Source organism: Mustelus asterias, chromosome 6 (assembly GCF_964213995.1).
Source record: "Mustelus asterias chromosome 6, sMusAst1.hap1.1, whole genome shotgun sequence".
NCBI lineage: Eukaryota > Metazoa > Chordata > Chondrichthyes > Carcharhiniformes > Triakidae > Mustelus > Mustelus asterias.
This window is the reverse complement of record NC_135806.1, coordinates 58623454-58638925: the sequence shown is the minus strand read 5'-3', so window position 1 is coordinate 58638925 and position 15472 is coordinate 58623454. Positions and strand designations below refer to the sequence as shown.

The window sequence follows — 15472 nt, the reverse complement described above, 5'->3', positions numbered from 1 at the left end:
CCGCCCGGGGCTGCTGCCGTCGTCTGGCCCGAGTGTGAGCACGCCATTACACAGCATTTCGAACCCGAGGGACGAGGAGGGATTGGCGACTGCTCCTGCCGCGTTGTCTCCACATGGTCCTCCGGATATAATACTAAGCTTTTGGAGGCCGTCTCGAGCATCTCTGCTCGCTCGATGGCCTGGGTAAGGTTAAGGTTACCCATCTCCAACAGTTTAAGTCGAATGTACGACGATCCGACCCCGACCACAAACGCATCTCGGGCGAGGTCGTTCATGCTCTGCTCAGCCGACACAGCTTTGCAGTTACAGCCCCTGGCTAGCTGTAGGAGCTCGTTCGCATATTCCTCCATCGTTTCGCCAGACTGCCGTCGTCGAGTGGCTAGGAGGTAACGAGCGTGTATTTCATTGGGTGGTTTGATATAGCGCTTCTTCAGAAGCTCGAGGGCCTTAGTATAATCGGTGGCCGCACGGATCGCGAGGTAGCCAGTGTCGCTTACCCTCGCATGGAGGACCCGGAGTCTGTCATCATCCGTGGTGACCACTGCGGAGGCTGCCAGGTAATCTTCGAAACACTTCAGCCAGTGGTCGAAGGTGTTAGAGGCGCCCACCGCACGTGGATCTAGCGTAAGGCGTTCCGGCTTCAGAATTTGCTCCATACTCTCTCTCTCTTTTTTTCTTCGACGAGAGTTTAACGACAGTAAATAAAATTGATGCGCTACTCAAACATGAGGCCTGAAGCTCGGTAAATGAAAGGCTTTTATTTACTGTAATGAAGCAGCCAGTACTTATATACACTATCCCAGACTGAAGGGGTCCCGGCCAGAGCAGGGACTCTTATACCTCTCCCAGGAGGCGGAGCCCAACTGGGATGTGCCACAACACTACAGTACAAAGGTGTAACAACCCCACCCTAACCCCAACAGCAACAATAGCACAACCCAACAGTAACATATGTACATCCTTGTAGTACTGGCCAGCCCCTGGCTCAGTACTATCCAGTGGGAACCAACGATGGTTCACCACACTGTTCCTCCATCATTGTTAACTTTTAATTGCCCTCTGAAGTGGCCCTGCAAGGCACCACCATCTTCTCGAGACATCAAGGGATGGATAATGAATTGGGACCTTGCAAGTAAGACCTGAGAATGAATTTTAAAATAACTTTCTGGCAATAAATTTGATACTTATCCTTGTTACATTATTAAGTTAACAGATCCCATGCCAAAGGGTAAAATTTGGATACATACAAAGCTGTACTGCTGGCAGTCAAAATTTCTCAAGTTGAGTGACAAAAAACAATGACCCGTGACTTCCACAGAGTGGCAATCTCCATTGGATTGCCACCCTCGCAATTACTTCAATATTATCACCACTTCTTCCACACAATTCCAGCTTAGACCGTTTACTGGTCCCTTCCACGAGCACAAGTTGCTCAGTTTCAATAAGCTCAGAGTTGAGTTTTGCTGCCTCTTTTGGAATGCAGTGATGAGCTCTTCCAATCAACGTTGCTTCACAATTGCAGGAACCTCACCCCAGCAACCTCGCCCAACCTTCCACATTCAAGGTGGCAGGGACAGGAACTGTGTCCCAGGCAGCGTCAATGCAGAGTAACTGGGGCGCAGCAAAGTAAGTCACTCCTTTTTACAGCAGTAATTGCTGTAAAGGGGACAAGGGAGAGATAAATTTCACTGGTAAGTAGTTTGGGGTGGGGGGGAGTGGTGGAAGTGTGGGAGTGGAGGGGGGGAGGCACCAGACAGGAGACGGTGAAGGTGAGCAGTGGGAGGCTGGAGGAAATTACAGAGATGAGGAAGTGCGAGGCCAAGAACATATTTGAAATCAAGGATGGGAATTTTAAAATTGAGGCATTGCTTTACTGAGAACTAAAGTAGTTCAGAGAATACAGGCGGCAGGCATAAATGGGACTTGGTGTAAGCAGATTTAAACACACTCAAGTCTGCCAGACCCCAAATTGGCAGATAGAACCTCCATGCTGGTGTATTGTTCGTATTTATCATAAGCCCAGTTTGGCAGCAAGTTCCAAGAGATTGTAGATGTCTCTGATTTGTTTATGCTACACGTTTCTGACAATGAAGCTCTAGTGATTGGCAACACCTTGTATACATATAATCGGGCATAAGAACTGATTTAACAATCCCCCAGTTTACTTCACGTTTGATCTACAAGACCAATAAAGAACAGACACTTTGATCTCATCCATTTGGTGTGACTCAAACATAGGTGTCTGCTCTAAGACAAAAGTCATCTTAATTACTTATCTAAACTGTGATGTAAAGAGAATATAGCATGAAGAACATACATACTCGGGATCATAATTATGATTTTGACTGTCCTCATAGAATCATAGAACCCCCACAGTTAGCAGAAGGAGGCTATTCAGCCCATTGAGTCTGCACAGACCATCCAGCAGGGCATCTTTCCCAGACCCACCTCCCGCCATATCCCCATAACACCACACATTTACCCCACTAATCCCCCTAACCTACATATCTTGGGACACAAAAGTGGCAATTTAACATGGCCAAATCCACCTAACCTGCACCCTTTTGAACAGTGGGAGGAAACCGGAGCACCCGGAGAAAACTCACGCAGATAAGACATAGGGGGAACGTGCAAACTGCACACAGTCACCCAAGGCTGGAGTTGAATCTGGGTCCCTGGCGCTATGAAGCAGCAGTGCTAGCCACTGTGCCACCGTGCCGCCTATATGTCAATGGGATATAAATTTTAACTCCCATCATGTATCCCCTGTAGACTAAATCTGTGATTAACTATTCAATTTCCCAAATTGTACAGAGTACCAGAAAGTGGCTTTCACTCGTGGAGTCACTACCCAGGATAACTCAGTGTCTTCATGGCAGAGGGAGAATAATTGGGGTTAAAAGTAATTCTGAAAAACTAGTTGTAGATCATTCATAAATGATTCAGTTCATTTGTCAGCAGGAAAATGATGTTATTGAATTCTCCACAGGATGTTCTATTTTTATTGATGTAGCTGTATCACTGTCAGCATATGACTGAATGCATCCTACATTTAGTCATTCCCATCTTCCTTAGCAAGTCAAATGAAAACTATTCTGGAAACTTCGGCAGATGATGCAATTAAAAAGCCATCAGTCTACACCAGGCAGCTGGTTAGCAGCATAGAGTATCAAAAGACCAACACAAAAGAAAGGAGAAAAGATCACCGTCCGCCATTACTGACAGCCAATTTATTTGCTGTGACATCTAGATGAATGGACAGAGGTGCAGACATACAAAATTTTCCCATCAAGGCATCCAACTGATTCTCTGAGAGAACCTATTTATTTCCTCCATTATCCAGCCCAATCTGAAATCTTATTCAAAGTGTTGACCACTCATAGAGTCATAGAGGTTTACAGCATGGAAACAGGCCCTTCGGCCCAACTTGTCCATGCCGCCCCTTTTTTTAACCCCTAAGCTAGTCCCAATTGCTCACGTTTGGCCCATATCCCTCTATACCCATCCTATCCATATAACTGTCTAAACGCTTTTTAAAAGACAAAATTGTACCCGCCTCTACTACTATCTCTGGCAGCTTGTTCCAGACACTCACCACCCTCTGTGTGAAAAAATTGCCCCTCTGTACCCTTTTGTATCTCTCCCCTCTCACCTTAAGCCTATGCCCTCTAGTTTTAGACTCCCCTACCTTTGGGAAAATATATTGACTATCTAGCTGCTCTATGCCCCTCCTTATTTTTTAGACCTCTATAAGATCACCCCTCAGCCTTCTACGCTCCAGAGAAAGAAGTCCCAGTCTATTCAGCCTCTCCTTATAACTCAAACCATCAAGTCCTGATAGCATCCTAGTAAATCTTTTCTGCACTCTTTCTAGTTTAATAATATCCTTTCTATAATAGGGTGACCAAAACTGTACATAGTATTCCATGTGTGGCCTTACCAATGTCTTGTACAACTTCAACAAGATGCCCCAACTCCTGTATTCAATGTTCTGACCAATGAAACCACCATGTGACTGCTTTCTTCACCACCCTTTCCACCTGTGACTCCACTTTCAAGGAGCTATGAACCTGTACTCCTAGATCTCTGTTTTATCACTCTCCCCAATACCCTACCATTAACAGAGTCTTTTCTCCACTCTTAATAATATCCTTTCTATAATAGGGTGACTTATTTCCTCTACTTTGTTGGAATCCTGCACTGTATCAACTGCATTGTTCAATTTAGCATCATCCTCAAATTTTGAAATTATTCATCTGATTCCTGCGTCTAAATCATTAAATATTCTAACACCAACCTTTATGCAAAAATGAATTGCGAACCACAGAATCCCTACATTGCAGAAAGAGGCCATGTGGCTGATCGAGTCTGCACTGACTCGCCGAAAGAGCATCAGATCCAGGCCCACTCCCCTGCCCTATTCTAGTAACACCGTGCATTTACCATAGCTAATCACCCAAACCTACACAGCTTTGGGCACTAAGGTGCAATTTAGCATGGCCAATCCATCTAACCTGCACAACTTTAGAGTGTGGGAGGAAACTGGAGCACCTGGAGGAAACACACGCAGACACGGGGAGAACGTGCAAACTCCGAAGGCTGGAATTGAACCCGGGTCCCTGGAGCTGTGGGGCAGCAGTGCTGACCACTGTGCCACCATGCCTCCCCCTCCTCCCCTCTCCCGCCATACTAGGTAACTATCTTCAACCCTTATTCTCTGATTTCTGTTTTGTGCTCAGTTTGTTATCGATTCTCATCTCAGTCGTGAATCTATTACGCTGCAACTTATCAAAGACATTCGGAAATCGAAACCTATTACCACACTACACCACCCAAATCCTGCCTTTCTGTCAGTTCTTCAAAGAATTCAATAAGTTTGGTCAAGAATTATCTTCCATTTTGAAATCCATGCTAATTGTTCTTTATTATATGTTCAGTGGAATTTTTTGTTGTTAGATTTTTGAGCCGCTATCTTTCTTAGCATCAGCATTAAACTAAGCAGTCGATAATTCCCTGAATTTATTCTCTATTTCCCTTTTTAAAAATAGAAATCACAGTTGTCAGTCCTCTGGCACTGTTCCCTTTTTTGAATGATTTTAAAAAATATTTGTGATAGTCCCCATGCTGTTTGTGGGAGCCTGCCAGACATGTTTCCAACATTATAACAACACTTCAAGAGAACTTCATGATCTGTAAAATGCTTTGAGATGTACGGTGACTGTGAAATTTCTTTCTCTCTCACGATCTCTCTCTCTCTCTCTCATGCTCTCTTTCTTTCTGTCTTTCTCTTTCTCACGTCCGCTCTCGCTATTGCTTTCTTTCTCTATTCTTTGTTTCTTTCTCTTTCTCTCATTCTCACCCTCAGACTTTCTTTCTTTAACTCACTTTCCCACCCTCTTTCTTGCTCTCTCTATTTCTTGCCCCCTTTTGCTCTCTCTTTCACTCTTTCTTTCTCTTTCTCAACCTCATTTCTTCTCTTTCTTTTTTTACTTTCATTCTTTCTTTGACTGTCTGTCTCTATTTCTCACCCTCTTTTGCTCTCTCTTTTTCACACTTCTTCTCTTTCTCTTCCTCTCTGTTTCCTTTCAACCTCTTGTTCTTTCCTGCTTCCGCTCTCTCCCTGTCTCAACCTCTTGTTCCTTCTTTCTGACTTTCTTTGTTGAGGAAGATGATTGTGTTGTTGGAGATCAATCATTTCACTCCCAGGATATCACTACAGGAGTTTCTCAGGGTAGTGTCCTAAGCCCAACCATCTTCAGCTGCTTCATCAATGACCTACCTTCCATCATAAGGTCAGAAGTGGGGATGTTCTCTGATGAATCTAACTCATCTCCCCTTGACATTCAATGGCATGACCATTGCTAACTCTCCCACTACCAACATCCTGGGGGTTACCATTGACCTGAAATTGAACTGGACCAGCCATATCAATTCTCTGGCTACATGAACACATCAGAGGCCAGGAATTCTGTGGAGACCAACTCACCTCCTGACTCCCCACAGCCTGTCCACCATTTATAAGGCACAAGTCATGAGTGTGATGGAATACTCTCCACTTTCCTGGATGAGTGCAGTTCCAACGACACTCAAGAAACTCGACAACATCCAGGACAAAGTAGCCTGGTTGATTGGCACCCCATCCATCACATTAACCATTCGCTCCCTCCTCCATGATGCACAGTGGCAGCAGCATATGCCCTCTACAAGATGCACTGAAGCAACTCACCAAGGCTCCTTTGACAACATCTTTCAAACCTGCAACCTCTACCACCTAGAAGGACAAGGGAAGCGGATGCATGGGAACACCACCACCTGCAATTACCCCTCCAACCCACACACCATCCTAATTTGGAAATATATTGCTATTCCTTCACTGTCGCTGGGTCAAAATCCTGGAACTTCCCTCCTGACAACCCTGTGGATGTACCTACACTACATGCTGTAGTTCAAGAAAGTGACTCACCACCAGCTTCTTAAAGGAAATTGGGTGTGGGCAACAAATGCTGGTCTAGCTAGCAATGCCCACATCCTGTGAAGGAATAAATAAGCAACGATATATCTGCCATGTCACTGCCTTTATCTATACATTTATCATGTGTTTCCCTTAGCTCCCAGATTTTCTTTTGTTAATGATGTTCTGTTATTTTATTCAGTTCTATTTTGGGGCTCACAGATTCTTTTGGTTACCTTTCAGTTAAAGTTGACATATCTTCCAATGAAGGATCCAGACACATAATATTAACCTGGATTTTCTTTACACTGGTGCTGATGAATCCAATATGTATTCCAGTTTCCCTTTATATTGCTGTTATGGTTAGATGAGAATGGCTCACCTCTTTTCTCACTCATTTTTTGACCACAACAGGAAGAGTACGCTTGTCAATTCAGTGTGTGTTTAACTGGTTAAGTGCTGTGACTGTCAAATAAACACACAGTTTCCTTGTAAAAAGAGAAAATAACATTTATTGTCATTAACACCCAATCTAAATAAAAATAATTTAAAAACTCCAACTCTCACGTACACTTGCATTCAAAGGTACAAGCATGCACGAGCAAGTCAGTTACAGAGTGGGAGAATATGTTAAATAGTTTAAAAGTCCAAAGAAAAATCTCAGTTGTACATGGATCCAGTAGATTGATGCCTTGGATGGTTTTAGACTGGGCTCGATGGTCTCTCTAAAATCTGCGACACAATCATTCAGAGATGTTGATGGGCAATTTATATTTGATTTCTTGGAGTCAGAAGCGTTTGTTTTGGTTTTTAAATGCTACCCAGGCATATAACTGGTCAAACAACAGGCAGGGCTCAAACTTGCAAGATGGATGGAGAGAGAGTGAGAGTACCCACTCAAGTTCCTCCTTCTTCTGTGTCTCTTCATCTTCTATTTTACTGACCCAGAAAAAAGCAGTTTCTTAAAACAGAAAAGGTTAGTTGGCTCATCACACAAAGTCCTCTCACCAAATTACCCAAACATGGTCATAGCAAGTTGATTCCAGATCCATAGTTCAGACATAATTAGATTAAGGCTGGAAAAGTTCATTTCTCTGCCAGTGTCAATTGTTCAAAATGATTGAATACAACAGCCTGTTTCACGGGTTTTGAATGATTCAGAGATGTTGACGGGCAATTTATGATTTCCTGGAGTCAGAAGCAGTTGGTTTGGTTTTTAGATGCTACCCATGTCACATAGCTGGTCAATCAACAGGTAAATACAGGTGAATACACAGGTGATTGTCTGGATGTTTGTGAATGGTTCAGGAGCCACTACTTCCTCAGGAGGCTAAGGAAATCCACCATGTCCTCTACAACTCTCACCAATTTTTACAGATGCACCATAGAAAGCATCGCTTCCAAATGTATCACAGCTTGGTTTGGCTCCTGCTCTGACCAAGACCACAAGAAACTACAAAGGGTTGTGAATGTAGCCCCAGTCCATCACGCAAACCAGCCTCTCATCCATTGACTCTGTCTACACTTCCTGCTGCCTCGGAAAAGCAGCCAGCATAATCAAGGACCCCATGCACCCCAGACATTCTCTCTTCCACCTTCTTCCATTGGGAAAAGTTACAAAAGTCTGAGATCATGTACCAACTGACTCAAGAACAGTTTCTTCCCTGCTGCCATCAGACTTTTGAATGGACCTACCATATATTAAACAGATCTTTCTCTACACCCTAGCTGTGACTGTAACACTACATTCTGCACCCTCTCTTTTCTTCTCCCATATGAACTCTATGGATGGCATATTTTGCCTTACAGCACGCAAGAAACAATACTTTTCAGTGTATCCCAATACATGTGACAATAATAAATCATATCAAATCAAAAACTAGGGTCATTTGCATCCTTTGAGACAGCCTGACTCTGTGTTCACAGCTTTGAAATAGGTAGGGTGACAGTTAATCAAATGTTCAGCCATCTTAGAAGCTGCTGTTTAAAGCCACTGAAATGCTGTTCAGTCATTTAAGCTAAACTGTTGGTTTCAGCCCGATAAATATATGAAGCCATATTTGATATAAACCATGACTTTATAATCACCACTATTGTGACTGAAGTTATGCATCAATATAGTCCGTAAAACATAGACCTTCTCATTTCTGTGTGCAGGGGGATGCTCTCGAACAGGCGATTATTAGTCAAAAGCCACAACTGGAGAAACTAATTGCAACTACAGCTCATGAGCGAATGCCCTGGTTCCATGGGAAGAAATCTCGAGACGATGCCGAGCGTTGCATTCTAAGAGGTTCGCGGACCAACGGAAAATTTTTGTGAGTAAAAATTTGTACATTTCTTTAAAAAACAACGCCATTCTCAACTCCATCTATTGGAAACTTCAACAAATGTCTCTCGATGTTCGCCATCCTTTTACCTGTATTTTGAGGTATATGAACTAATTCAAATCAAAATGATTTTTCACGTGACCAAAGTTAATAGCCAATAGGAACTCTATTGGCGAGATTCTCCGGCCTCCTAGCCGTGTTTTTCCCTCTGATGGGGGGGTGACACGTTGTTTGTTAGCAGCGGGATTCTCTGGCCCCGCCGCTGTCAATGGCAATTCCTATTGACGTCACCCCATGCCAGCGGAAAACCCGCAGGCAGGGGTGCACTGCCAGCGGGATGGGAGAATCCCATCACCCTGAACGACTGGAGAATTCCAGCCAATATTTCTGTATTTGATCATTGGAAAAATCCAGTAATAAATCTCAATTACTACTCTGAATGTTTTGATGGTGTTGTATTGTGATACAATTTATTTTTGCTGCTTCCCAAAATGTACTTTCAAAATGCTGAAACCTTGATAAATCATCTAGCAATTTTGAGTAAACAATGTGAGGCAGGGTCTGTTAGTTATTAGATTTTCATCAGTGGAATTCCTCTTAATTATGTAAATTTAAAGAAAAACATGTGTGATCTAAAATGCATTATTATTGTTAATAGTTAGACTAAATTGGATTACTTGATGAGGAGCTAATTTAAAAGTTACAACCAAAGACCATAAGCCTTAAATGTTGGGACTGATTTCTCTGATGTTTTCCCTCAAGATAAACATCCATTTGATTTTCAGGTTTCTCTTGGTTGGAGGAAAGGGGAATGTTGGGGGATGCAGGCTGGCCCTGTGCCTCTTGAAGTGCATGCTCAAGAAAGAATGCTAAATACTAAAGAGGCGACCTGCAATTGTGACCATGAAGTTGCAGGAGTGTCCTAAAAAGTTGGTGTGAGCATTTGCTGATTAAACTAGAAAGTTTGAGAGGCCTTGACACCAAGCTGAAGAGAGACTCATTATGAGGATTGTTGGGGTTTGGGGCCTTTGAGCTGCTCTTGTCCAATAGCTAACAGAAAGCCCATAGGGGAGCAGCCAGGAACAATCTACATGTCTGGAGGCCTGCAAATAAGTTTGAATTTCCTTCTCCTTTTCTGGTGTTAGGTCCTGCCTGGATGTACGTCAACATTGGAGTTGCCCTGGACAGGAAATACTGGTGGGTCTGTGACTAGGCACAGCTGGGCCAGATTCCAGAATTAGATCTCAAAAATCTATGACATAATCTCCACAAGGAGCATTCCTGAAAAAAATGCATTGTTCACTTATTAATGTGCAACTAATGGAGCTCAAATTTAATTTTAGAGATGTCGCAAGCCCCTGACATGAAAGAAAAGAGTTTGATTTTCTTCTACTCCCTATATGGGTACAAGTCAGATGGTGCACTTTTGCACTGTACCTACCTGGAGGACAGATGAGCCCAGATAAATTTCTGGGTCCAGTTAATTAGTGTGGCTTGACCTTTATAGGCACAGAAACAGCCCAGGGAATAAACGAGTGACCCATATTTCTACTACTGCTGCTACAGCCTGAGAGTCCAATATTCTTACAAATTGGAACCAGTAGCCTAACTGATAGCGATTTGGATGGGTGTTGCACATTATAGTGTTCGAAAGTGATTTTTAAATGGAAATTTGTACACTTGAGAATGTGTATTTTGCAAATGAACTCCCAAATTAGTAAAAATGAGCTGGAAATACTTAACAGTGAGGCAGCACATGTGGAAAAGGGAAGAGAATTGATGTTTCAAGTCAAATGTGACTCTGCTGCAGAAGAAAAGTGTCTCAAATAGTGGGAGGCAATGCCTCAGTGGTAGTGTCAAAAGACTAGCAATCCGGAGGCCCAGGCTAATACTCTGGAGCCACGAGTTCAGATCCCACCAGGGGGAATTGATTCCAACTAGTGAAATTTAAATTCAATTAATAAATCTGGTGATTGTCATAAAAACCCATCTGGTTCACTAATGCCCTTTAGGGAAGAAAATCTGCCATCCTTACCTGGTCTGGCCAATACTTGACTTCAGACCCACAGCAATGTGGTTGTATCTAAAAGGGATTAAACCTGATGCACAATCTGGAACTGACCTCAGCCCTGTTGACTTGCAAAGTTCTTATTAATATCCGGTGATTTGAATCAAAATTGGGACAGCTGCCCCACAGATATGACAGGCAACAGTCTGACATAATCGTATTTAGACAACATCCCAGACACCACCATCACCATCGTTTGGATATGTCATGTCCCACCACCAGATGTGCCAGTACAGTGGTAAACAGTCAGAAGGGAGCACCCTAAGAGTCCTCAACATTGACTCTGGACCCCATGAAGTCTCATCTAGTCAAACATGGGCAAGGAAACCTCCTGCTAATTATCACCTGCCATCTTCCCACAGTGCTGAATCAGTACCCTTCCATGTTGAACACCAATTGGAAGAAATACTAAGGGTGACAAGGTGATAAAATATACTCTGGGTGGGGGACTTCAGTGATCATCACTAAGAGTAGCTCAATAGCACAATTATTGGCCAAATCTGAAAGGACAATAGTTGCTAGACTGGGTTTGCCGCAGGGGCTGAAGGAACCAAGCAGAGGGGAAAACATACATGACCTAACCTCCACCAACCTACCTGTTGCAGATACATCTGTCCATGTCAGTATTAGTAGGAGTGATCACCACACAGTCTTTTTAGAGACAAAATCCCACCTTCACATTGAGGATACCCTCCATCGTGTTGTGAGGCACTACCTATATGCTGCATAGGATAGATTAAAACAGATCTAACCATTAAAAACTGGGCATCCATCAGCAGTGGCAGAATTGTACTCAACCACAATCTGTAACCTCATGGCCTGGCATATCCCCCACTCCATCTACCATTGCCATCAAGCTGAAAGATCAACCTTGGTTCAAAAAAGTCTGCAGGAGAGTATACAAGGAGCAGCACCAGGGACACCTAACAAAGATCAATCTGATGAAGCTGCAACACAGGAATACTTGTGCCAAACAGCAGAAGCAGCAAGTGATTGACAGAGCTAAGAGATCCCACAACAAACAGAATAGATCTAAGCTTTGCAGTCCTGCCAGGTCGAGCCCTGAATGGTGGTAGACAATTAAACAATTAACAGGAGAAGGGTCCACAAATATTCCCATCCTCATTGATGAGGGAGCCCAGCACATCAGTGCAAAAGATAAAGCTGAAGCATTTGCAACCACCTTCAGCAGAAATGCTAAGCGGGTGCTCTATCTCGGTCTCTTCCTGAGGTCCCTAATATCACAGATGCCAGTCTTCAGCCATTTTGATCCACTCCACGTGAGATCAACTCTCAGTTTGGATTCCAGCAGGGACACTCAGTTCCTGGCTTCAATACAGCCTTGGTTCTAACATGGACAAAAGAGCTAAGCACAAGAAGTATAGTGAGACTCACTCTCTTTGACATCAAAGCAGCATTTGACTGAACGTGGCATCAAGGAATTCGAGCAAAACTGGAGTCAATGGGAATCGGAGAAAACCCTCCAGTGGGTGGGGTCATACCTAGCACAAAAGTAAATTATTCTAGTTGGAGATCAATCTCACAGTCGCGAAACATTGCTGCAAGAGTTCCTTAGGGTAGAGTCCTCACATGACCACCTTCAGCCACTTCAATGATTTTTCTTCCATCATAAGGTCAGAAGTGTTCAGTATCATTCACCACTCCTTAGATACGGAAGCAGTCTGTGCCCACATGCAACAAGACCTGGACAAAGTTCAGGCTTGAACTGAAAAGTAGCAAAAAACATTTGTGCCACAAGTGCTGGGCAATGACCATCTCCAACAAGAGAAAACCATCTCCCTGTGACATTCAATGACATTACCATCCTGAATCTCCCAATATCAACATCCTGGGGTTACCATTTCCCAGAAACTGAACTGGACCACCCTTATAAATACTGTGGCGACAAGAGCAGGTCAAAGGGTGGGGATTTTGCAGTTAGTAATACCCCTCCTGACTCCCCAAAGACTGTCCACCATCTACAAAGCACACGTCAGGAGTGTGTTGGAATACTCTCCACTTGCCTGGATGAGTTTTACTCCAACAACACTTGAAAAGCTCAACAGCATTCATGACAAAGCAGGCCGCTTGATTGGCACCATCTGAAACATCACTCCTTCCAATACTGACGCACAGTGCCAGCAATGTGTACCATCTACAAGATACACTGTAGGGATTCACCAAGGTTCCTTCATCAGCACTTTTCAGGGAAGAAGATGCATGTAACACCACCACCTGGATGTGTCCCTCCAAACCACACACCACTGTGACTTGAAACAACATTACTGTCCCTTCAGTATCGCTAAGTCACAATTCCTTCTTAACAGCACTGTGGGTGTACCTATACCACATCGATTGCAGCAGTTCAAGAAAGCAGCTCACTACCATCTTCTCAAGGGCAATTAGGGATGGGGCAATGAATGCTGACCTAACTAGTGATAACCAAATCCCTTGAACAAGTAAATAAAAATAGCAAGCCCTGCAAAATATCCCATCCATTAATTTTAATTTACTTGATAGATTATGCTGGGGAACTCATTAACTTTTGCATCCGAACTTCCAAAATGTGCTGCTGGAGAGAAAACCTTTGCAATAAAAGCAAAAATTAAAAACATTTACCCACTAGTGGCCGAGAGCTAAGCATTTGAAACGTTTACTGCTGTGTAGTCAGAAAACGGAAGCAACCGTTACTGGTTAGTCTATACAAACGATTGTGAGTGTCAGCCCAATGCTGAAGACAAGATTACAAATGGCCCATGTAACTTTTTTTAAAAAAGCTTTGGTTGTGCTCAAATTGTTGTCAAGATATTTGCTGGAAGCTTGTGGTTTCATAGCTCAATGAAAAAATGCATGCATGAGCTTCCTGCACTGACCTGTGGTTAAGTGGCAGGCAGATGCTGACAATAACAGCTCAGCAATGGCTCTCAAAGGAGTTCTTGCAGAGCCTCACTCGTAAGTTCAATTCATGAATATTATGTGCAAAAAAAAACAAGTTGACAAAGCCTTCTTCAGCCCATAAGCAACCAGAAGCTTACTTCAGCTCCCATTCCACTATTGCCAAGCATCAGACTGTCACCAAGTATCAAGGAATCTGATTCTGTTTGGCCGTAGACTTCTGGTAAATTAGATACAGATATGTATAAGACCACCTGGAAGGCTGCACATATAATGCACAAGATCCCCATTAAACAAAATTAATTACTAGCAGTTAATCATTTAAAATCATGATGGGTTAAGGTAGAATAAATAAAGAGAAGCTGTTTTCAGTGGCTGAACTGTCAACACTGAGGGGGAACAACTTTAGTGTGATTAGCAAAAGAATCAAAGGTGACATGAAGAGAAACTTTTTTTTTTACACAATAGCTGATTAGGATTTGGAATGCACTGCTCAAATGAATACAGGTTCAATAGTGGCTTCAAAAAGAAGTTGGATAAGGACTGTACTTGAAAGTGAAGAAATACGGGGAGAAAGCAGAGGAGAATTAACTGGATTGCTCTTCAAAAGAGCCAGTGCAAACTTGAGGGGCTGAATGGCCTTTCTCAGTGCTGTACTGTTCTTTGCTTTCACAATTCAATTAACAATGAACAGATGCTCTATGCCACTGTCAAAAACATCCTGGACATGTTATTATGATCCCTGTAGAGACTGATAACTTTTAAAATAAATTTGAACTCTCAGTATATTACTGAAAGGATCACAACAGAAAGACTTCTACATTTTAAGAATTTTACTGTAACAAATGAACTACAAGTAACACTGACTAAACATTACTTCTGTAGGCAACCAATACACTAAACTACTACTCCATTTAATATTTAAAATGACTGAAAATCTCGCTCCATTGTTATATTTTATCCTGTCCCTTAAGTATATACTTCATTCTCCAAAAGCTATTCTCAGCTCTTTGGTAAGCTCATGTGTTCGGAGTCTAGACAGGGTTCTTTGTGGCTTGTCTATTCTCCCAAAGTAAGCTGCTGAAGACTGTAGTTTATTAAAAGCGTTAGTCTTTACTTACAGCTACACATACATATCTTTGCACGAGGTTAGAACCTCCACTCCCTCCAAATCTCAGCCACCAAATGATGTGATGTTACATCATCATTCCATCAGCATCATGTGCTTCTGATTTTAATGTTTTACTCTGCAAGCTCCTTTTTCCTTTTCCAATTGGATAGCAACTTTTCCCCGAACCAATTTTCACAGTTAGGGACACATTGGAGTTCCCTCTACCCAAAATGAAGCAAATCTTCCAGCTTTGTTTAAATACTCACAAACTTTCTTTCTTCAATCCAAGCATCAACATCCACCTGCATCCTGCATGCTGAATAACAGAGACTTGCTGTCCCTTTCTCTCTCTGCAAACTCACCCTCTATATTAGATTCTTGCGCGCTGACCCTATCTATGCAGTCCAGGGATATTATAAGGAAAACCTGCAACTAGTGTGGGCTCTTCCACTCTCGAAGTCCATCTCCATAACAACGTGAATCTGGTGGGCTTTATATCCAGGTAGAAATGCTAATTATCCTCTATACCCCCAATTTATCATAGAATTAAATAGACAGTTTAAAGTGTAACTGCTTACTAAACCTGGCATTCCTAACACCTGGAGACTAACAATCTA

The 15472-nt window shown here is 42.8% G+C and overlaps 1 protein-coding gene across 2 annotated transcripts in view; it reads left to right on the top strand.

The window, feature by feature from the left end:
• syk (spleen tyrosine kinase) overlaps positions 1-15472 on the top strand; it is a 138755-nt gene that overhangs the window by 69955 nt on the left and 53328 nt on the right. For both annotated transcript variants that reach the window (XM_078214362.1, XM_078214361.1), the window contains exon 3: positions 8609-8769. In XM_078214362.1, the coding sequence (XP_078070488.1) occupies positions 8609-8769 (161 nt within the window). The remainder of the gene's footprint in view (positions 1-8608; positions 8770-15472) is intronic.